At 43.4% G+C, this 23,429-nt stretch overlaps 1 protein-coding gene across 2 annotated transcripts in view; it reads right to left on the bottom strand.

Annotated features, from left to right (window-relative positions):
- GSPT1 (G1 to S phase transition 1) overlaps nt 1–23,429 on the bottom strand; it is a 37,490-nt gene that overhangs the window by 8,942 nt on the left and 5,119 nt on the right. The window contains exons 2-11 of one of the 2 annotated variants that reach the window (XM_063142905.1): nt 15,037–15,084; nt 14,836–14,877; nt 13,237–13,461; nt 10,936–10,969; nt 10,685–10,762; nt 7,733–7,913; nt 6,924–7,078; nt 5,211–5,351; nt 3,148–3,241; nt 1,875–1,955 (exon numbers count right to left, since the gene is read on the bottom strand). In XM_063142905.1, the coding sequence (XP_062998975.1) occupies nt 1,875–1,955; nt 3,148–3,241; nt 5,211–5,351; nt 6,924–7,078; nt 7,733–7,913; nt 10,685–10,762; nt 10,936–10,969; nt 13,237–13,461; nt 14,836–14,877; nt 15,037–15,084 (1,079 nt within the window). Of the gene's footprint in view, nt 1–1,874; nt 1,956–3,147; nt 3,242–5,210; nt 5,352–6,923; nt 7,079–7,732; nt 7,914–10,684; nt 10,763–10,935; nt 10,970–13,236; nt 13,465–14,835; nt 14,878–15,036; nt 15,085–23,429 lie in introns of both variants that reach the window. The other variant, XM_063142904.1, reaches the window with a different exon arrangement.

Here is a 23,429-nt window from a genome sequence, read left to right as displayed (position 1 = left end):
GACAGGAAAGCTTTTAAAGCATGCTTTTTACTTCCCTTTTTGTTGTTGTTGTTGATTATAGGGCCTGCACTCCTTCCCTATAAAACATGCCAGACAGATCGAACTAGTCTTTTAAGGTTTTGTTACAACACCACACAGGATTCAGCATGACAAGGTATGAATTTTATACACTGTCACATGAGAGACAAACCCTGAGTTTCTGGAACATTTCCACAAAGCGAAGCGGTTGTGGAATTTTCTGCTTTCAGACAGGAGGAACTTGGAGGTTTTGGATGACTCATTCTCTGCCCTCTGTAAGCAGCCTTTTTATAGTGGAAAATCAGGTTTACCAAGTTACGTAGCACATATTTTTTGAGCTGAAATTCAGCCCACACACAAAGGAAGGGTGAATCCTAGAACTTTTCAAGGAGCTCAAGAACTAGCCTACAGGGGCATCTAGGTACAACGTTGCTTTTTAAATCCTTCAGAGGGTCAGGTAAGCCCAGCTCTGCGTATTGTAAATCACAGGCTTAAGTGGGCCATCAAAACATGATGGTTTCTCCAAGGTCTCCTTTCTCCGCAATACGTCTAAGTCTCATGATTATGTTGATTTCCATCATCTAAAATCCAACAGATGGTTTCAAGGGCGGCCTTCTTATGTTGTTACGGAACCCAGGAAATGGTTCCTACCTCCTTGCTCTATTCTAGAGGGACCAAGATATACAAACCCAGGGAGTACACACGTGAAAAGGCAGAGCAGTCCTCAGCACCCCTCACCGTTACCTCCAATCTAGGCACAATCTGTAGGGGGCAGGCAAGCCTGCTCCCCAGAAGGTATTGTGTTCAAAGAATAAAAGGTTTAGACTCTACAGCCTTAAGAGCAGCGATTTGCTTTCTCCTATTAAATCGACAGCTGCCATCCACTTGTGAGGGACAAAGAAAAGGAGTAAGTGCTCTGGACCTGGGGGCACAATTGCCTGGCCTTCCTGCTGCATGGACCCCCGTCCACCCCGAATCCCTGCCCATCATGATGGCCACTGTGCCACGACACAGGCTCTTTATGAGCCTAAGGTGAGGGACAAACACCACCTTTCGACAAACTATGTGGAGAAAGGGGTTAAACAGGAATAATTTCAGGAATAAAAAAATGCACTGTGAATTTTATGTGCTGATGGTGAATTAATGTCAGAACGGGTGTTATATGTATATAACTGCAGATGATAAATGCCAAGGAGACACGTGGGATTTTTTGTGGTAGTAAAACAAACTGAATAAAAAATTATTTAGTTGTTCTCAAACTTTGTTTCATAATAAAAATTTTCAGACCCTTGTCAAAACCTCTCATCCAATCCTTTCTCTCTTCTCATACACGCTTTCCTTTCCTTCACATCTTCACTCTAGAACTTTCTTTATTATCACGATTTTTTAATAGACACCAACTGACTATCTGCACCCTACACTCAGAAGACAACCCTCTTTACCTGGATCCTCTAATTCTCCCTTGAACCAAAGTACTTTCAAAACGCCACCCCTATCACCTCAGTCATCCCCTTACATATCCTCCTCCCCACTCCTAAGATATTCAATCTCCACCCACTCAGGTCAACATTCTAAACACAATAGACTTACAAATCCTAGACATACATTAGGGAACTGACTTGTGGGGTGTAACGCCACAGGCCCCTTGTGAGCGGCTGTTAAAAACCAGCAGCCCAAGTCTCAAGAGCTCCTCTAACAAGAACTAGGCTGATCCTGTGCATACTCCTATATGCACGCTAAACCCTTTCGGGAGTATAAAAGGAACCTCACAGGGGAATGCCGTTTTCTAACCCAAGCGTTGTTTCGCAGGCTTAACTCTAGGAATGTAAGCTTCTTAAGAGGAAAGTGTGCTGTACCTTGTTTGGCATCATCACAAGCTGCTGTCCTTTGCAAATAGAGCCCGATTCCAGCTTTCCCAGAACCACCGTGCCCATATCCTTCACACGGGGGGGGGGGGGGGGGAGAGAGAAACGCACACAGGTTAAAAACCAAACAACACACCACAATATAATATATCTGTCGTGTTTCTCAGAACACTCCTGCTTTCAGTGGGAGACAAATGACGAGACTTGCTAAGTAATCCACAAAGCTTTTATTAAGCAACAAACGTCTCTTCTACCTGAATAGAGTCTAACCTCTTGGAAACGTCCCCCTAGGCAAAACTATGCAAACTAAGCAAGACAATTGTCCGCTCAAGAAGAAGAGGAAGCCACTTCCCAAACACCCATAACTTCAGAGCGCCTGGTACGGAGGCAGGTTCTGGCGTAATCAAAACGACTTTCTTACACCTTCCTTCCACTCCGTGCGTTTGAGCTTCTGGCGGACCCTAGCATCAGCTAGCTTCTCAGGATGCTCACCTCCGGAAGAAACCTCACTTCCCACCGAGGGTGTAGGATTTGGCCTTGAGGAGATAAGCTCTGGAGAGGGCCGACTCCCAGCTGGAGAATCGCCTGTGAGAGCTTCCTCCCCTACTGGTACAGGCTGGCTGGTGTCTGGTGCTGCGTCTTCTAGTTCTGAATCTGATTCAGATTGATTACCTGAAACATCTTCTCCCAAAACAGGGGCAGTAGGGTTAGACACGACAATACCTCGGTTTACTTTACAAGAGGTAGTATCTGTTACTAGGGCATGTGATTCCAAATCGAAGCAGGAAGCAACTCTGATCTGAAATTTATACATTCTATCCAAGAGGTAAAGTACTATGGTTTACCCCTGCATGTGGTGAAGTGGTAGGACTGAGAGTCTGGGGTCAAGTCCCCACTCGGCTATGAGTACCCTTTGGTATTGACCTAGGCCTAATGTACACCAAACAGGATATTGTGCTATGAAAGCAGTATATAAGAGGCAGGAGCCACACCAAGCAGGACATAGCGGTACGAAAGAGGTGCATGGACTGTGCCAATGGGCCCCAACAGTTGTCAGTGCACTTCAATACCGCTATAAAGCAGTCGTGTGGCTCCTGCCTTTTATATTCCACTTTCATAGTGCAATATCCTGCTTGGTCTAATAGAAGACTTTTGACTGCCTCAGATTTTTTTTGAGGAGCAGCCATGAGGTACACCACACACAATCCTAAGTGAAAAATTGGTCCGCTAGAGCAAATTTTCAAGGTAGCTGTTATCTGCGTACCTTATATTTATCGACAATTGGCAGCCTGATTGGTCCATCAACAGATCTGTTGAAGTTTGGCAAGTTATCCAGATATGGAATAAATGGGAGCCCACTGAAAGAGAGAAGAGGGAAAAAAACCTGTGTTATCAAGGTCTACAGTATGCCTTTGTATTAAGATAAGATACCCATCCATAAGATAAGATGCTTTAGGGTGGATTCCTGCATTGAGCAGGGGGTTGGACTCGATGGCCCTGTAGGTCCCTTCCAACTCTGCTATTCTATGATTCTATAAGGATGCCTAGGTACAGCTAATGCTTGATTAAGTAACATCTTTTATGACACAAGTACACCTGCTTTGTGTTACCTGTATTTCTACCAACTTTTAAAGCCATGGCATAAGCAGAAGGTCCAACAGTGTCATTCCATGAGCGCAAAACTTTTGACTACTTGTGGAAACGTTGTTTTCATCCTCGTTGCTGGATGTGCACAAGTGCTTTCACAACTCATTATAACTTCGTTACACTAGTGCTAGTAATTCCTCTAGCACTTGCACAACCACTAGTGGAACAGACACCTGGCTAGAGGAACAATATCACCTTTTGTACTTTTTCTGCTAGAGTTATGTTGGATACGACCTAAATTCCACCAATTCAAATGCTCTGCCCTCTCCCCCCCCCCCCCCCCCGGGCGCCTTCTTCCTACCACTTAACTTTTCTGAGAACTCTACAAAGATTTTGACGACAGGCCTTGCCTGCACCTTGTAACCTAAAATAGGCACAACGGAAAAGAGACATGGCTCCAGCGGAAAACGTGGCTTCGTTCACGTTTCAACAGTATCAACACCCTAGCAGTGCTTAGCATTAATGTAGTTGAGATCTGTAGCTAATCGGATTTGAAATAGCAAAGATTTACAGGGCGTCTGTTTGCAGGAGCCAGTCACCTAGCGTACAAAACCAGTAAAGGGATGATTTCTCTAATAGCATTCCCCACTTCCTGTCTTAGATGGCCAATGACTTCTCCCCTACTTCCTTGCAACGGCTGCCTGGGCCCAGGCTGAAAGCGTAAGGCACATAAAGTTTCCCCTCTACTTGCCCGTTACGCCTTTAAGCAGGTACTTGAAACACACCTTTTCAGGCACACCATTAATACTGATTGTGGCTGTATTGAAGTGCATGACTGTTTTATTCTGCATTGCTAGGGCATGAAGCTCGGAGGACGGCAACAAGAGAGAGGGCTTTTTCTGTGGTGGCCCCCCAATTGTGGAACAATCTCCCTGAAGAGGCCCACCTGGCACCAACATTATTTATTTATTTATTTATTTATTTATTACATTTCTATACCGCCCAACAGCCGGAGCTCTCTGGGCGGTTCACAAAAATTGTTCTCTTTTCGGTGCCAGGTCAGGAATTTCCTCTTCTCCCAGGCATTTAGCAACATGTAATTAGCCGGGGTTTGTTCTTGTAGTTTTAAATTGTATGTTTTTGTGATTTGTATATTGTTTTTAAGTGTTTTTATCCTACGTAAACCGCCCAGAGAGCGGTTAATAATAATTGTAATGGTTTTTTTTTTAATCATGCTATTTCAGTGTGATTCGACTGGGCGTTGATGTTTTATTAAATGCCTTCGATTTTTGGTTAGCCACTCTGAAAGGCGGGACACGCATTATTATTCTTATTATTATATTTATTTGTATCCTGCCTTTTGCCCAATGCTGGGCCTCAAGGCAGCCTTACAAAGTTTAAAACATTCATGGGTGGGTGGGGAACAAAACCATAAACGTTTAAAATACACACCAAAATTATAAGACATTTAACATAGATGGAGGGCCAGATTATTCTCCAAAGGCCTGCTGGAACAAACAAGTTTTAGCCTGCTTCCGAAAGCCCATCAAGGAGGGAGCCAGCCTAGCTTCCCCAGTAAGAGAGTTCCAGAGCACCGGAGCAACCACCGAGAAGGCCCTCTCCCATGTTCCCACCAAGCACGCCTGTGAAGATGGTGGGACTGAAAGAAGGGCTTCTCCAGAAGATCTCAAAGCACGGGCAGGCTGTAAGGGAGAATACGTAATAAAATAAGATACGTACATATACCAAGGACAGAAGTCCGACTGCTCCTTGAGGTTCGCTCCAGTCAGTCCCGAGCAGGGCATGAAGTGAATATCTTTTTTGGGATTGAAGCCAACTTTCTTCAAGAATGGCACCAGTTTCTCTTTACATTCTTCATACCTGAGAAGGTTGGCCAAACAGAAGAAATATCTTACAACGTGAGCACAGGACAGATGGACTTTTGAGACATCTGGAAGTAACCAGCTCTCTGCACACATCCTCCTGAAGACAAAAAGCAATGGGGAGGTGGGCAGGGAGGGGAACCGCAGAAACTTGGAAGCCCCTGCTTGGTATACAGAAGCTCCCAAGTTCAACCCCCGGCATCTCCAGGTAGGGAAGGGGAAAGAATCCTGCCCGAAACCCTGGAGAGCAGCTGCTGCCAGTCAGTGTCGACAGTACCAGATTGGATGGATGAAGGATCTGACTCTGCAAAAAGTATCAACATCACAGCCTGGTAGCCTGAAGGGCGTTTGCCTGGTTAAAAAACCATGTTTGTTTGAAGACGGAATGGAAATGCTGGTTTGGAAAATCTTAGTGGTCTCGCTTCGCTACAATATGTATAGGAAAACCTATAAAGGCCTACAAGGCTTGGGACCACAATACCTGATGGAACGCCTCTCCCGACATGAACCTACCCGTACGCTGCGCTCAACCTCTAAGGTCCTCCTCTGAGTGCCTACTCCGAGGGAAGCTCGGAGGATGGCAAGAAGGGAGAGGGCCTTTTCGGTGGTGGCCCCCCGACTGTGGAATGATCTCCCTGATGAGGTTCGCCTGGCGCCAACATTGTTATCTTTCAGGCGCCAGGTCAAGACTTTTCTCTTCTCCCAGACATTTAACAGCATTTAACAATGCTAAGTTTGTTTTCTAATGGACCCCAGAACTGTTTTTTTTAAAAAATGTATACTGATGTTTTTATACTGTTGTTTTTATGTTTCTGATGGTTTTTAAATTTTGTATACTTTTTAACGTTTACTGTTTTAACTTTTGTGAACCTCCCAGAGAGCTTCGGCTGTGGGGCAGTATATAAATGTAATAAATAGATAAATAAAATTGTCTCTAGGGTTTCAGGGTACTGCCCTGTGGATTTCTTCCTTCAGGTCTTGATAGGGTATTATCAGTGCCGCTGTTCATCCAGACAAGGATCAAAGGGGACCTTGGACATCTTGGGGTAGGACATTTTATGTACATGTACTGTTTTAACTCTGTATTTTAATCTTATATTAATTTTGCTGCGTGGTTTTTATCCTGGTTGTGCTTTTTATACTGTATTTTGTAATTGTGCTTTTAACCTGTTGGTTGTTTTATTGTGGTTTTAATTTTTGTGAACTGCCCAGAGAGCTTCGGCTATTGGGCGGTATAAAAATGTAATAAATAAATAAATAAAATAAAATAAACCCAATACTTCATTTCAGCGGCCTACATCTTGGTCAATCCACTGGTAGTGTGCATGCAATGGGAGTGCTCTTGTACTTCAATGCCAATATTAACGCTTCCCTATGGTTTAGTAGAGGAAGTGGATCAACTGCATTTTGGTCTCCAGAAGTTAGGGTGATGGAGCACACCACAGTTGAATAAGACCAACCCCATTCTTCACGTAGAAGACATCTAACACGCTGAAAACGAGAATGTGGCTACTTTCACTTCCTAAATTATCATCATTGATAATAGTGAAAATTGCACAGATGTACCCACCTTTCAGTGCTCCAGTTCACAGTTGGATCATCCATTTTATTAATAAGAACTATTAAATGTTTTACACCTGCAGTTTTCGCTAACATGGCATGCTCTCTTGTTTGCCCGCCTTTCTCAAAACCAGTTTCAAATTCGCCTTTCCTTGCAGAGATAACCTGGATTGAAGGGAAATCAGGTCAGACAGTGTTTCAGGTGCAAAGAAGAAGCTCAGCTGAAAACTTTTCTTTTTTCCAAAGCTTTTAGATCTTTAAATAGGAATAATATCTTGGGTTTATCGAATTACCCAGAGGGAAGGACCCTTAGGGTCTCAAACATGTCAGATTTTAATTTTGAATAAACTACATCCTTAGTTTCACCCCTTTGCCTCTGGCTTTGTTTGGGATTACTTTGTAGGGCACCATGTGCATTGATGGCATTAAATAAATAAATAAGGCCAGGAGTGCAGAACCTTTTTTTCAGCAAGAGAGCTGAATTTCATTTCAGAGCAGCTGTAGCAGGCTGCCTTCTGGCAGTGGGCAAGGCAAAAGGGGCAGAGTCCAAAATACCAGCCTGTTTTAGCTTAAAGCTCTTACTACCAGTAACGAAGTCTTAGGAGGAGGACGCCAACCATTTATAATGCACAAAAGTGGGGAAAACGGCAAATGACGAATGGTTGGGGGAAAGGAGCATGGCCACCAGGGGAATGGACTGGGGTTTCAGGAGGCTCACCTCTGCCCCCCAAAACCTAAGGTTCTGCACCTCTGCACTATACAGATCATCCGGTAACACATTTGCCTTGACCCCTTTAAAACACAAGAGTGACCCCTTACCAAGACAGCTAGGTCAGCTTGAGAGGCACCACCGATCATATTTGGGACAAAGCTCTTATGCCCTGGAGCATCTAAAATTGTGAAGTGTTTCTTCTCCGTTTCAAAATAAGCACGGCCCACTTCCACGGTTTTACCTTTGTCCCGTTCTTCCTGGTTCGTGTCTAAGGCCCAGGAGAGGTACCTACAAAAAACACACACATACCACATTCCATACAATATAAAGGAAGATTACACTAGCTCTTTGGGGACCGGATTGTTCTGGGAATCCCATGCAGCGGGATGGTATGTTTTTAATAGATTTTTAATGTGTATTTTATATCATGTTTTTATACTGTTTGTTTTATACTTTGAATGGTTTTAGGTTTTGTGAACCGCCCAGGGAGCTTTGGCTGTTGGGCGGTATAAAAATGCAATTAATAATAATAATAGTTCCTCTAATGTCTGAGAAGCAGTAAGCCTATATATATATCGCCTGGTTTAAGGCTCGCTTGGCGCCAACGTTGTTATCTTTTCGGCGCCAGGTCAAGACTTTTCTCTTCTCCCCGGCATTTTAAGCAGCATTTAACAATGTTAAGTTTGTTTTTAATGGAACCCAGAATTGTTGTTTTTAAATGGATACTATTGTTTTTATACTGTTTTTATGTTTTTTTAAAAATTTTGTATACTTTTAATGTTTACTATTTTTAATTGTTGTAAACTGCCCAGGGAGCTTCAGCTGGGGGGCGGTATATAAATGTAATAAAATAAATAAATAAAATAAATATCAGTTGCTGGGGAAAATGGGCGGTAGGGTGCTATTACACTCGTGTCCTGCTTGTGGGTATCCCATGGGCAGCTGGTGAACAGAGTGCTGGACTTACATGGCTTGGGACCGCAATACCTGATGGAACGCCTCTCCCGACATGAACCTACCCGTACACTGCGGTCAACATCTAAGGTCATCCTCCAGGTGCCTACTCTGAGGGAAGCTCAGAGGATGGCAACAAGGGAGAGGGCCTTTTCAGTGGTGGCCCCCCAATTATGGAATGATCTCCCCGATGAGGCTCGCCTGGCGCCAACATTGTTATCTTTTCAGCGCCAGGTCAAGACTTTTCTCTTCTCCCAGGCATTTAACAACATATGCTAAGTTTGTTTGTTTTTTAATGGACCCCAGAACTGTTGTTGTTTAAATGGATACTGTTGTTTTATACTGTTTTTATATTTTTGATGGTTTTAAATTTTGTATACTTTTTAATGTTTACTTTTGTAAACCGCCCAGAGAGCTTCGGCTATGGGGAGGTATATAAATTTAATAAATAAATAGATGGGCCCTTGGTCTGATCCAGCAGAGCTCTTCTTAGGTCCTTAAAGTTAACTGTGGAAACACACATTGTTCTGGCTCTCTTGCTGCCACTGGGCCCGTTCAGGAGACACCTTAAGCAGTGGCTTTAACCATGGTGAATAAGGCTTTTTGCTTTATTCACCATGGTTAAAGCTGTGGTTTAAGGTGTCTTCTGAACACAGCGTGGCTTAACCAACGTGGTTAAAGCCATGCTTTAAGGTGTCTTCTGAACATGGTTAAAGCCGTGGTTTAAGGTGTCTTCTGAACACAGCGTGGCTTAACCAACGTGGTTAAAGCCATGCTTTAAGGTGTCTTCTGAACATGGTTAAAGCCGTGGTTTAAGGTGTCTTCTGAACACAGCGTGGCTTAACCACCATGGTTAAAGCCGTGGTTTAAGGTGTCTTCTGAACACAGCGTGGCTTAACCAAAGTGGTTAAAGCTGTGGTTTAAGGTGTCTTCTGAACACAGCGTGGCTTAACCAACGTGGTTAAAGCTGTGGTTTAAGGTGTCTTCTGAACACAGCGTGGCTTAACCAACGTGGTTAAAGCCGTGGTTTAAGGTGTCTTCTGAACACAGCGTGGCTTAACCAACGTGGTTAAAGCTGTGGTTTAAGGTGTCTTCTGAACACAGCGTGGCTTAACCAACGTGGTTAAAGCTGTGGTTTAAGGTGTCTTCTGAACACAGCGTGGCTTAACCAACGTGGTTAAAGCTGTGGTTTAAGGTGTCTTCTGAACACAGCGTGGCTTAACCAACATGGTTAAAGCCGTGGTTTAAGGTGTCTTCTGAATGGGGCAGCGTTTCTGTCCCTCCACAGACCCAGCCTCAGGGGAGCTTTAATAGTTCTCCCAAGAGCGGGTCAGAGTGTCTCCCCATCAGCAAAATGCAGGGGCAGCTCCACGTCTTTGGGGGCCCTTGTGCAAGACACCCTCAATGGGCTCCCTCCCTCAGTGAGTCTGCCTTCGCACCACCATTGCCAGCAATTGCTCTTGCTCCTCATCCTCTCTCTCATCATTGCCAACGCTTGCTTGTTTGATGGGCAGAGTCAGTGAGCAAATAGATCAGCGGCATCTTCTGGTCCTCCTAACCTTCTCCACCATGGGTGTCTGGGTCAGGGCAAGGAGCAGGTTTAATAAGCAGGTTGCCATGGTGAAGAAGAGGAACCGATAGCACTGATGTTATGACCAGTGAGGCCAGAAGGTGGGTTGCAGAACTTTAAATTGGAGCCAACTATCAGATGCCATATTTAATATCTCCAACTGGGTAAGGAAAAAGGAAAGGGACCTCTCGTGCAAGCACTGAGTCATTACTGACTCTTGGAGGGACGCCAGCTTTCGTTGACGTTTTCTTGGCAGACCTTATAGCGGGGTGGTTTGCCGTTGCCTTCCCCGGCCGTTATTACCTTTCCCCCAGCTAACTGGGTACTCATTTTACCGACCTCGGGAGGATGGAAGGCTGAGTCGACCCGAGTCGGCTGCCTGAAACCAGCTTCCGCTGGGATCGAACTCAGGCCGTGGGGAGAGTTTCAGCTGCAGAAACTGCTGCTTTACCGCTCTGCGCAACACGAGGTAAACAGGAACAGAAATAAGCCACAAAATTCAAAACACGCTCCTCTTAACACATAGGGTTCATACCAGGTTTCTCTGTTCTTTTCTTTAGCTTCCCGTTCATATTTTTCAAGTGTTCGTTTATCAACCATGCCTGTCAAGTACCTGGAAAGAGTTACAATGAAGGAAACAGATTTAATAGGGGAGGGTTTTGTATTTTGAGGGAAGCAAAGTGGATTAAAATACAAATAAGAGCAACCCCCATCTATACAACCCATCGTGTCAATGGTGTACAGCTGTTAATGTGAATAATTTGGGGGCGGGGATAAGTTGCTTACATTATTTGACCTCCAATTGTTGATTTTCCAGCATCTAACAAAAAGATTTAGAGAGAACAAGTATTAATAAAGACAGATTTTCAAATTGGCTTTTCATGACTAAAACAACGACTGAACCCATTTTATTAAAGCGTTGACTTCCTTATTGTGATGTGTACTCTCAGTGGCTAGTAAGGTGGAATGAAAATTTTTCCATAAGACTGAGAAAATTTCCACTGCTATAATTTTGTAGGGATTTTCCTCTTCCCTCCCCCCAAAAATGATTTATCATGATGGCTGCATTCACATGGAACAATGAGCCAGAATCCCCACATATTTTGGTTTATCATGAATGAGCTGCATGCTGGTGCAAGTAGCCCATTCACTTCTGCTTTGCTCCTCACCATTAGCACAATCATTAACAAACCAGACTGGTTTGTATAGTGTTTCGCCTGAATGGGGCCTCCTGGCTTACCACTGCAAAACAACCCTGAAATAGTAAACCATAGACAAACCTTGGTTTGCAATTCTGGCTTGTGAACAAGGAAGCAAGCCAGGATCACCCAGTTCAGATGAAACGTAATACAAACCAGTCCCATCCATAGTAAGCCAAAATTTATTCATCATGATTATGGTCACTAAATGTTTTATAACTGATTTTAGGCAGGAAATATCTGTTGCACAGCTCTTTGGGTGTGCTAAAATTAATATATTCCCGTTTTCACTGGCTTAATTTTTCCTAAACATTTAAAGAATATGAAGAATACACTACTGATGTTTGATACATTTACAGATATTCCAGTAAAAATAATGTCCAAATAAAGCCTTGAATTTACTGATTCTCCTTATCCCCCATATCAAATACTGTTGTTTTACACCAATCTAGATGCACATTTATTATGTCTCTTAAAGCTTTGTGGGAAAGCTATATTGTTTCAAGAATTTATCATTAGGCTTATCAACCTTCTGAGTAGGGAAGCAGAGATCTCCCTAACGTTTTGACTACTCTGTAAACACTGCTTCGTATTATACGGAGAAGATGTTTGCAGTATGTTCCCTGTGTGTCCTTGTGGTGAACACAGGGGAAGATGCCATGGCCGTAGAACGTGGTAAACACGTCCCTGGGAACCTTGACCAGTTGCGGTTCCTGGACAAGCATGTACCAACATGTTGAATTATACTATTCATCCTAAGGAGATCCAGTGAACTTCTGATGCAACCCTAAGTGAGTAAAAGATTCTGGAAGGATAACTAAATCATGATTCTCTCTCTCTCTCTCTTATATGCTATTCTATCCATCCACATTTGCTGCATCAACACGAGGTGTTAGCCTCCCTTCCAACAAGTCCCTTCCCAGACAGGAGACCTTGGAGATGTAACACAAAAGAGACTAAGTCAAGCAGCAAGAGCTCACAAGTCATTTCACATTCACGTGAGCAAACAGGAGTCCTCAAGGGCGGCTCCATGCACACTCTTTGCATTCTATATTAACCAACACATTTGTTTCTGGTTCATCAACATTATGAAGAGCTGCATGCAACTTGCTTCTAGGTACAACATCTCCCAGGGGCTGTACAGTTCTAGAGGCACTCTGGGGAAGGGGGCTGGGCTGGACCAGAACACGAGAAACCAGGTATAAATGATTATTATTTGCATTTATATCCTGCCTTTTTTCCTCCAAGGAACCCATAATCCTCCTCCTCTCCATTTTATCCTCACAGCAACAACCCTCTGAGTCTGTGACTGGCCCAAAGTCACCCAGTGGGTTTCCGTGGCTGAGTGGGGATTAGAACCCGGATCTCCCGACTCCCAGTCCGACACTTTAGCCACTACACCACACTGGCTGGGTTTGTAATCACAGCCACTACCGTGATGGCTGAATGGCATCTCCAGGTCTAAAATAAATAAATCAGGTGGCAGGTGATGGGAAAGACTTCCGCTGGTCTGAGGCAGCTTCCTATGTTCCAAATTCCCACTCAGCCAAAGCTTACTGGGTGATCTGGGCGAGTCACTCTCAGCCCAAACCATTTGTTCTAGGGATGCAGTAAAAGACGGTTTGAAGCACATATGTTATCCTGAGCCCCTTGGAGGTGGGGGCAGGGTAATAAATAAGCATTAATGTCATTTACGGTAGCAAGGTTAACAGATCTGAACATATATTTAAACATTTGCCAGTCTGTATGGATGGCACATCTGTAAATCAACTTATCTAGCAAATTAGATCAGAAAGTGTAGAGGTTTACTTTGGAAGCATTAAGGACGACTTCCTTACGAAGATCAGGCTAGAGAGCAACTGATTTTTTGCAGTTATTTGCAACTTACCTACATGCCCAATGAATACTACGTTAACATGTTCTTTTTTGGGAGCACCTGGGGGTGCTACCATGGATTTAGGTTTTGGTATCTCTTCTTCTTCCTCCATCATTTCCTGGGTACCCTCTTCAATAGGTCCTGCATCTCCAGAAGGTCCACTTGCTAATTCAGTTTCAATGGCTTCTTCTTTGTGGTCCCACGATTCTTCAGGGGACATTTCTGTTTCTCCGTTTTCTACTGGAAATTAACAAAGAGCTTATTAGAACACAAGGAACACTTTAATTTCTTTTCTCTTAAGAAAAAATGGTTAGTAATACTTCAAAGGCAAGTGGGTTACATCTGAGCACTTAAATTTACCTCTGGTAAGTTTCAGGGTGGTGTTTTTTTTAACATTCTGTTGGCTGATGCTTTGTTATTTAAAAACTTAAAAGCTTGTGATTTCTATTCTGGATAGTTCAAGCTGTTTTTAAAGCAAGCTACAATTCAAAAGGCTTAGTGGGCTATTTTAACGTGAACTGGGGGTCAGACGATCAGCGGAGGAAAAGAAGCTACTATGGCTATCCCCCCACCACACACACACTCACGCACCTGCCATTTCCCTAATGACTTTGCCATGGCGTGGGTTGCTGTGTCGGCCGAACACAGCGAGGTGCGTGGCAGGGGTGGCTTGCAAACTGCCCTACAACTAAAGCCATGTGCCCACAGCGAGGGTAATTATGGAAGCGGTGGGCACGAGTGGCATTCTTTTCTCCACTGATCATCCGAACCCGGCCATAGTGAGCTGTTTTGCCTGATCGGCAGGCCGTTAACAAGCCACGGTGGCTTGTTCACTACACTACACTGAGCATACCAGCCCCGTGCCAAGAGGATATGCATAATTACCCTCGTCACCGCAGCTTGTTGTGTCGTGCGAACCTGGCCAGGGGGGCTTGTTGCTGTGGGTAACAAGCCACCCAGAACCCATGGGCTGTTGAAGGGTTCTGGGTGGCTTGTTAACCAAGGCAAGAAGCCACCCTGGCTGGGTTCGCAAGACACGACAAGCCATGCTACCAAGGGTGATTATGCAAATCCCCCTGGCATGTGACGAGCACGCACGGCACAGTTAACGAGCGCCAGTGGCTTGTTACCTGCCTGCTGATCGTACGAACGCGGTTGCTAGCTTTTTGCGTCACAGCAAAAGGAATGCAGAAGGCAACCGCGAGCTCATGCAGCTTTAGAAGAGGAAAGCCACTGTTGACGTCCCCCCCGCCCCTCGCCCAAAGAGGAAAACCACTGCTGATGTCCCCCCACCCAAAATCTTGCTTTCAAGCAGCCTGGAGTGGGGAAAAAAGCCTTTCATTGCTGCTATTGTTCAACAACAGGGCATCAGAAACTCTTGCCGATCTACTGCAAATCTTTCAGACATCTACCAGGACATCGACATCTACTTTCCACCCAGCCTGGTATTAGAACAATTACAAGATATAAATGCAGACGTCCTTTACAGCCCAATTAAAGATGCTCAAATCCATGATACAGCAACACAGCAGAGACCCAAATAGGTGCTTCACTTAAAGCAAGTCAAGAGCTAGCAAAAAGCATTTCTAGCTATATGACATAATCTCTTACCAACTGGTTCCGAGATTTCCATACTGACTGCAGCATTTGACCCTAGACAAACAGAACCAAGTATGTTAAATATGCAATATTAACTCAGGTGCCCCAGTTAATATATGCCTTTAGAGCACATGGCAATTTTGTCAGAGGTTTAACAATGTTTTCTAATCACATTGGCTCTGCTTTAGATTTTCCAGAAAAAAAACCCCATACCTTCACAAGATGACGGATGTTCCTCTTGCGAAGGTTCTGCGGATGCCCCTGAAACAGAGAAGAGATTCAATGTTGAAATCAGTGCCACATATGACTGTAATGCAAGTTCAACAAGAATCGCCAATATCCCTGAAGTCAAAGAATTCTAGAACAGTTTCTCTTCACTGCTTTCCCTTCCCCTATTCCTTGAACTCCTAAATAGTACAAGCATCAAGAGAATGCATAAGTGGCTCATACATATTTGTGAGGACTTTTGACTAGACATGCATTTGCCAGTCTTTTGGTACATACCGGCCTGTTTCATATGCAATGCTAAGCCGCAGTTTAGTGTTACAATGATGAGCAGTAGCAAGCCTTGGGCTTGTGAGCCCCCTCTCTCCTCAAATGCAGCCACGAGGAGAAGGGAATCATCCACTTTTAAATGAACTCGAGTTCCCTGTTACATCCAAACTCAGGGAATTCTGGCTATTTCATAGTTTGTTAGTAAGCCAGGAACATGAACTACAGTTCAATCCTGGTTTGCTGGAACAAACCATAGTTTAAACTAACCAGAGTTCCAAAGTCAAACGTAATGTGGAGCTTTGGTTAATTTAAAGTAAAAGCTTCTGATCCCGTTCTCATGTATACACTTGCGGGGGGGGGATGTGCAATCCCAAGTCTTACTGCCCATGCATGTAATGCTAAACTATGGTCTAGCACCACACACTAAAAAGACCTGTTCCACGTTCTTTTCTTTGCAGGCTAATTTGCTCCTTTCAAAAAGTAATCTTGCTTGCAATGAGGCAATAAAAATCTATCAAACTGGTCCATACCACCATGTGAATCAACCGCCAGAGGTTGCTGTCCTAAAAGCCCTGACTGAAGCAGAATAAATCTAATTTGAAAAGCCACTATAATATTTTGATGTAAGCCACAACTTTTCCTAGAATTGTTTCACAGGAAAGGCTTGTGAAGGAAAGACCTGTTTTTATTAAAAAATCGATTGTACCAAAGAGGAATTTCAGATGCTTTTCCAATCTTAAAATTTCATCTTAAAGCCTTTGTAATTATCAGTCAATAATCCTGAATTAATTGAGGCTGGCAAGGCCGAACACATTCCACAGATGTGAAGTTCAGGACATTCACATCTGTGGAATTAAGTGTCAAAACAAAAAAAAAGAGGGAAAATTGACAACACAGTGAGAGATCCCCAAAGCACAAAAGGCACAGATTCAGTAAAATCAAGTACCTCACCTCTTAAGCAAATTTGTTATATTTATTGATTTATTTATTTTATTACATTTATATACCGCCCCACAGCCGAAGCTCTCTGGGAGGTTTACAACAATTAAAAACAGTAAACATTAAAAGCATGCAAAATTTTTAAAAAAACATAAAAATACAGTATAAAAACAACAGTAAGGTTATAACATAACCTTCCCCTGCTTGGCAAAGACTGGTTAAGAATGGCAGACATTTACCAACTTTTTGTAACCCAAACCTCCCCTTTTGGTGTCAAGCGACATCTAGATTGTGTTTGCCTGCCTTGTCTAGCTGGCAACGCTTCAGTTTACTGGTTACAATGCGCCAGTGGCTTTGGCAAAGTAAACTTCACAGTTTGCTCGTGCTACTACAGGAATCAGCCCCTGAGCCACTTTACTCCAGTTCTGCTGGCACTGCAGACTCCAACAGAATAGAAGAGGACCGCCACGTTGGCAGCAGGCCAACAGCCCTAGCATGCATGCAGGGGTGAATGCAGGTCAGGCAGAGCAGAACCCTGGGAGAAGACATAAAAGCAGCGAGAGCAACACCCTCTTCAGGGAAGCAATTAGAAATGCCAGACGACGCTGGGCACAGTGTGCAGCTGTTGTGCAGAACGAGCCTGGCACAAAGGACAGGTCCGCCAAACATTTAGCCAGCCTTCTCTGGCCCAGTGCCCTTCCAGATGTCTGTTGGACTACCACTCCCATCATCCCCCAGCCAGCACGGCCACTGGGGTCATGGAATATGACGATTTGGGGTCATGGAATACAACCATTTCCGATTTAGGCTCTCTTTTACAAAGCTAGAAAACAAAATTAGCCACAAACACATCGTGAATAGGTCTTCGCAGCTTTTAGCCAAGGTAACTAAATGAACTTTCATGTTCAGAACTAACATACCCCAGACTACCAGATACTGGGAATAAACAGAGGGAAACCATCACCTCCATCCCATTATGGTGAACATCAAGAACCATCCAAATAGTATCCTGTTTTCCATCAGTATGTGGACTTTTGGTCCAACCCAGAAAGTAATGTTTTTAGAGATTCTGAGACTACTATCAGCTTTGGCTGATATGCCAGCTGTGCCCCTTCCTAGAGTTAGAAGACCTAAAGATGGTAGTGCACACGCTGGTAACTTCAAGGCTCGACTTCTGCAATGCGCTCTACATAGGGCTACCTTTGTGCCTAGTCCAGAAACTTCAACTAGTTCCAAATATGGCAGCCAGGCTGGTCACCGGTACACCTGGGTGTGACCATATTACACCAGTTTTGAAATTTCTTCACTGGCTGCCAATTAGTTTCCAAGCGAAGTATAAAGTGTTGGTTATCACCTTTAAAGCCCTACATGGTTTGGGTCCAGGCTACCTGCAGGATCACCTTCTCCCGTACAATCCGCCCCACACACTCAGGTCCTCTGGGAAAAATCTACTTCAGTAAGCAAAAACTACATTAACAACTGTTACCCAGAGGACCTTCTCTTCTGCTGCTCCCAGACTGTGGAATGGCCTGCCGGAGGAGACTCATCAACCTAACAGTCTACTAGCATTCAAGAAAGCTATAAAGACTGATCTCTTCCGGCAGGCCTATCCAGTGGAATTATAAGATATTTTTAGAATGTTTTAGGATATTTTTAACAATGTATATTATGTTTTAATTCAGTTTTGTGTATTTTATCACTTATTGTTGCTCCCCGCCTCGATCAAAATGGAGAGGCGGGTAAGAAATAAATTTATTATTATTATTATTCAAATTTTCAGGACTAGCTAGAGGAACTATGCCAATTTAGGCATTCTTCCTCCAACAATTATTGAATTAATTCTCTCTGGATGTCTATTATCTACCTGCACTCAATATTCCAGATGAGCTTTTCCCATTTGCGAGTACTCTCTCCCTGTATTAAGAAAGGCTATGCATAATTGTCTTTTCTGCTGAGTTTCTGCTACTCCTGCTGTTTCCAGCTCATATAAAACTATTACTGCTGAAGGGAGCAATATTAAGTTTCATCTTATATTTGTGATCTAAGCCCATGAAATCACCCAGCAAGTCCTGCAGCATTTAACCCTGCTCAATCCAAGAACTTTCTTCCTGCCAACATCAAAAGCCTGAAGCTAAGGCTAATATTAGTAAGAGATGCTGGATACTGAATAGGTTGCAAAAGGCCAACACTTCTGCCCAAGGGAACTCCACTCTCTGCCCCACTCCTGTTTCACAAATTCTGACTTTGAACAGCTAGAAGCTTACCTAACTATTCCACAGTTCATGTATTTATGCCCCTGCTTTGCAAATCAATGGCTATTTCACCCAGGACAACATTTTCCAGAAATGTAAACATACCACAGCTGATTGGACAACCCTGTTTGCACCTAACCACAGGTTAATTAACGCATGCATGGTTGATTGGAGCTGCATGGAAGCAAACACGCTTTATAGAGACTGACCACATTTTATTTATAACTTATTTATTGAAACATTTATATCCTGCCCTATATCACAAGGATAACAGGGTAGTGTACAGATATAAACACACATATAAGAACAATAAATACACAATTCTAAAACAAATTAAACCATTAATATGTTAAAACCACATGGGTTAGAAAATACAGTGCCGTTTCTAGAACTGAAGACTTGGGCCCAGAAAGGAAATAAAAAGCCATTCACCTTCAAATCATATTACCTTAAGGTGGGGGTAACCAACCTGGTGCACCCTCCAGTTGTTTGAGATTACAGTTCTCATGATCCCTGATCATTGGACATGTTGGCTGAAGCTAATGGGAATTGTAGTCCAAAATATTTGGAGGGCACCAGGTTGCACACCCATCTCAAGGATGCCCTTTCCCACTTGAACTTGCTCATGTGTTAAGACCTTCCTCAGGGGCCCTTCTCCCAGAGGTGAGGCAGGAGTGATGCCTCTCCAGAATTCTCTATCAAGGGAGGTTTGCCCGGTGTCAAGTGTTATACCTTTTTGGCTCCAGATGAAAGCTTCATTTCCCCCTAAAGCTTTGCAAAAATTGATTTTATTTCTGGCTAATGCAGGACCTTTTTTGTATGCTGCACTGTTTTATCTGCATTTTGACTGACATGGTCATATCGCCTTTTTGATATGTATTTATTTGTATGCGTTGTGAGCCACCTTTCAGCACAAATCCTTGTGGAAGAGCAGAATATAAATAATAAAAATTACCATTATATGGGTGAAGGATGCAAAAGGGTCCATTTAATGTGTCGGCAAACTCCTTGCCCTAAATACTCCCACGAAAAATATGCCCAACCCTCCATGCACTCGTGATTCTTGTACAGCGTCCGCTAACTTTAATAATTGCAACGGAGGCCTAAACTTGCAAGACTTCTCCATTGTTTTTACAAGGGAAAATTTGGCACCTGCATTGGATGACACCCACCCTAGCAGGCTTGTAAAAAGCCATTTACTTAGTTGCCTCAGCTCCGGCAATCAGGCAGAGAAGAGTTCGTAAAGTATGGAACAGTTGGCTTATTCCCCGCCCCTCCATTTCAGACAATCAGTGCATCATATTGTTACCAACTTTGGGAATGCTACAGTAACTGAAAAGCAGCTTACAAATATCCTAAAAAAAACCCTAACAAGTGCGGGGAGGCAGCTAACACACAATTGTGGGCTGGTAACTTTGGTGACGTTTGTAAAACTGTGTGGTTTCCCTTCTCATTTAAGAACGGGAAGCTAAATGTGTCCACATATCCCTTTACCAATGGCCATGCTGACCGGGGCTGATGGGACTTGCCTTCCATATTTTTTTGTGGGGGGGCTGTATTGGGTTGCCTACTCCTGTACAGTAACTATTACTTCAAATGCCATTTTGAAATGTTTCCCCAACATCTGTTATGCTTAATAAAAACATGATGGAAAATAATTTGGGGCAATTACCGTATTTCTTCGATTGTAAGACGCCATCGATTGTAAGACGCACACTAATTTCAGGTCCACCAACAGAAAAAAAAGCTGTGATTCTAAGAAATAATAAACACACCCACGATTCTAAGACGCACCCCGTTTTTAGAGATGTTTATATGGGGAAAAAAGTGCGCCTCAGAATCGAAGAAATACGGTATTATTGCTCAACCGAGAACCTGACAGTCCAGAATGGTTCCTGAGAAGTTCAAAGAGGACCAAGCGACCTTATTAGCTTTGGGCGTCAAGGTGGTGAACTTGAAAAAGCAGGTTGCCAGAGTGGGAAGGCATTAAAAAAATTAAACAACAATGTATGGACAGCCAAGCTGTGGAACATTTTCAATGAGTCTATGCATTTTTTTTAAAAAAACCAATGTATTACAAAATGTCTGTAATAAAAGACCTTAGAACCAGGGCTGGAAAAAGTTCCAACCATGAGAAAAAAAGAATAAAAGCCAACTTTCTAGGCAATTGCATCAGAATTCTCCAGCTCTGTTTAGATCTCAGTGATAACAAAACCAGAAAAGCAATCCTGGAAAGGAAAGCAGCTGTCTAAGAACTTTAAGACCACATGCGCTCCTTGCTTCTAAAAAGGCCTTCCTGTACCATATTGCTTTATTTTCAGTGTTTAAAACATGACAGAGATCTACAGCTTACAGTTGTCCAAAATTCATGTCCTCAGACCTGGAAACTTTCCCTTTAGTCTCATAAATAGGGCTTGATTGTCATTATTCAAGGATGAAGGAAAGGGACTCACGGAAGGAGCCGATTCATTTCAGATAGGAATACAGATGCTGATGCTAGGCTCCTGTTCAAATGAAGCCTATTTTCTGTATACAAAGTGTTGAGAATCTGTTCTCCAAAATACTGGTGCAAAAGGCATTCTGGTGCATCTTTCTAGATCCCAATGGATCTTCCAAGATACTTTATTTCTAATATGCTCTAGCAAAAGTTTCACAAGACTCACCTACAGCTTAACTCACCTACAGCTGTCACAACCCCTTTATTTTTCCTCTGAATACACAGTAAAATAAATAATAAGCAATACTTAAAGTGAATCATTCAGTCAGGTTCAGAGAACGTTGAATGTTTAATTGCCCAAAGACATATGGCGGGGGGGGGGGGGGAGAGACACTTTGCCGCGTCCAAAAGCAATGATGTCAGTAGCACAGGTTGAGCAGGAACTCCTTGTTACATTCAGCTTCCTGTTCAGAGGAACTAGGAACGCAAGCAAGGTAAACCCATGAATAGACTTCCATCCAAGCCAAAGATGAATCACCAGTTATTTTGTGTCAAGACAGATACTGACTTCACAGCACCATGAGGAGGCAGTTCAAAGAATTTCAGAGTGCATCTCCTTCACTTATAGCAAAAACAAAATCATACACAGATTCCGATCGGCATACCCAGTCTGCCTGCACCTCCAACCCTGTAAATAAGTACTTTCCAGTTGATGAAGTCTGCAGCTAAGTCACAAAAAAGCCCCAATGTTAATATAGATAACTCACCTACTGTAAGCCCAGGACAGTTTATGGATTTAGGATGAATTGGAGGGCTTTGGGTGAAAATGCTGCCGGACATTATTTATTTGATTTGTACCTCATCTTCCTACTACGAAAAATGGCACTCAAGGTGACCAGGAATTCTCTACTCAACCATTTTCTCTCCCTTATTCTATTAATTTATTTATTTCTGTCCTACCTCACCCAGTAGGGAACTTAGATAGGTACTTGTGGGGAGAGTGGTCTTACAGGTCCCCTGTCCCCAAACTGTCAAGGGCCTTGAAGGTCAAAGCCGGCACTTTGAATTAGGCCTGTAAAATGGACAGGCAGCCTGTAAAACAACGCTGTACTGTTGTAATGTCACCCAGTCGCAGCTAGCAAAATTGCAGCCATATTCTGAACTGAAGCTTCTGGATCATGCAACGCACTGCACTATTCCAAACGGAATATTACCAGGGCATTGATAACTGAAGCAAGGCCAGCTCTGTCCAGGTAGGGTCGTACTATGTGTGCTAAGCTACCGTGTTAAAAGGAACTTCAGGCCACAGGCGCTACTTGTACCTCCAGTGACAAAGATGGTCAACGATAGTGCCGGATTTAGGAACACATCTCTAAATATGTTGGAGATAACTAAGATGCATTTATAATTGAAATCACTTTGGCTTAAGTATGTTGGAAACTCTGGTGTGGCTTACAGCAGAGTTGCCTTATATAGAGTAAGTGTGGCAGCACAGCATTTAGTATTAGAATGAATGCATGCAGACTACAAACTTGATTGTTTAGGGGAAGTACCATCTCCACTAGAACACCACTTATCTGGGCAGACAGATCACTCAATAGCAGTACCTCTGTCAAGTCCAGACTAAGGCCGTAGATAGACCGAAGGTTTATCCAAGGATCATCCCGGGTTCGTCCCTGCCTGAGCACTGGATGCCCTGTGTGGCACTTAGATGAACAGGTTTGACCCCAGGACAATCCTGGGATAAACCTTAGGTCTAGCTACAGCCTAAGTCTCAGTTTGTTGGCTTTCATCTGGCCTGTATGTGTCATCTTCTCCTTCCTAGCTTGCCCTGGCTTTCTATAAAGCTCACTTAACGAAATCCCTATCTTCAAAAATCCACACACCAAACTTTTCATGGCACTCCACGCTTTGATGCCTATCATGCAATTCAGCACCTCCCTCACAAACAATTGTTGTGCGTACTGAGACTGAAAGCTCCTCAGGGCAGAGACTAGCTCTCTGCTGAACATAGTGGATTTCTGAATCATCATTCACCAACGTCTTGTAGCCCTCCGAATAAAGAACTAAATTATCAGCAAAGATGACAGAGCTGACAGAGTTAGCAGAGTCTGAACTCAGCAACGTACTAGATAGGGCACTCAGCCTTTGTCAAGTAAGGCTTTCTAAGCCTAAAAATAAAATAGTTTGTGCCTCCCCAGCTGAGACATACAAACCTCTCTTGGAATGAAAGTAGCTGAGTGGACGTTTGGGAGGCAGTCATAGAGATTAAAGGAAAAAAGGCAGGGATATAGTCACAGGCCCACAGAAGAAGTCAGAAGCATCTCCCATGTTGCTCGTTTTAGGGCTGGGCAATACCCATAAATGTTGCCTTGCTTTTAGAGAAAAGGCAGGAATACAAGAGATCCCTGTGAAAATTAAGTAGCCCGAAGCGTTGAGATCCCTGAGGGAGGGATTCAAGGCAGAAACCTTACAAATGTTTT

Source organism: Elgaria multicarinata, chromosome 17 (genome assembly GCF_023053635.1).
Source record: "Elgaria multicarinata webbii isolate HBS135686 ecotype San Diego chromosome 17, rElgMul1.1.pri, whole genome shotgun sequence".
NCBI lineage: Eukaryota > Metazoa > Chordata > Lepidosauria > Squamata > Anguidae > Elgaria > Elgaria multicarinata.
The sequence above is the reverse complement of the archived record's forward strand: the minus strand, read 5'-3'. Positions and strand labels throughout refer to the sequence as shown.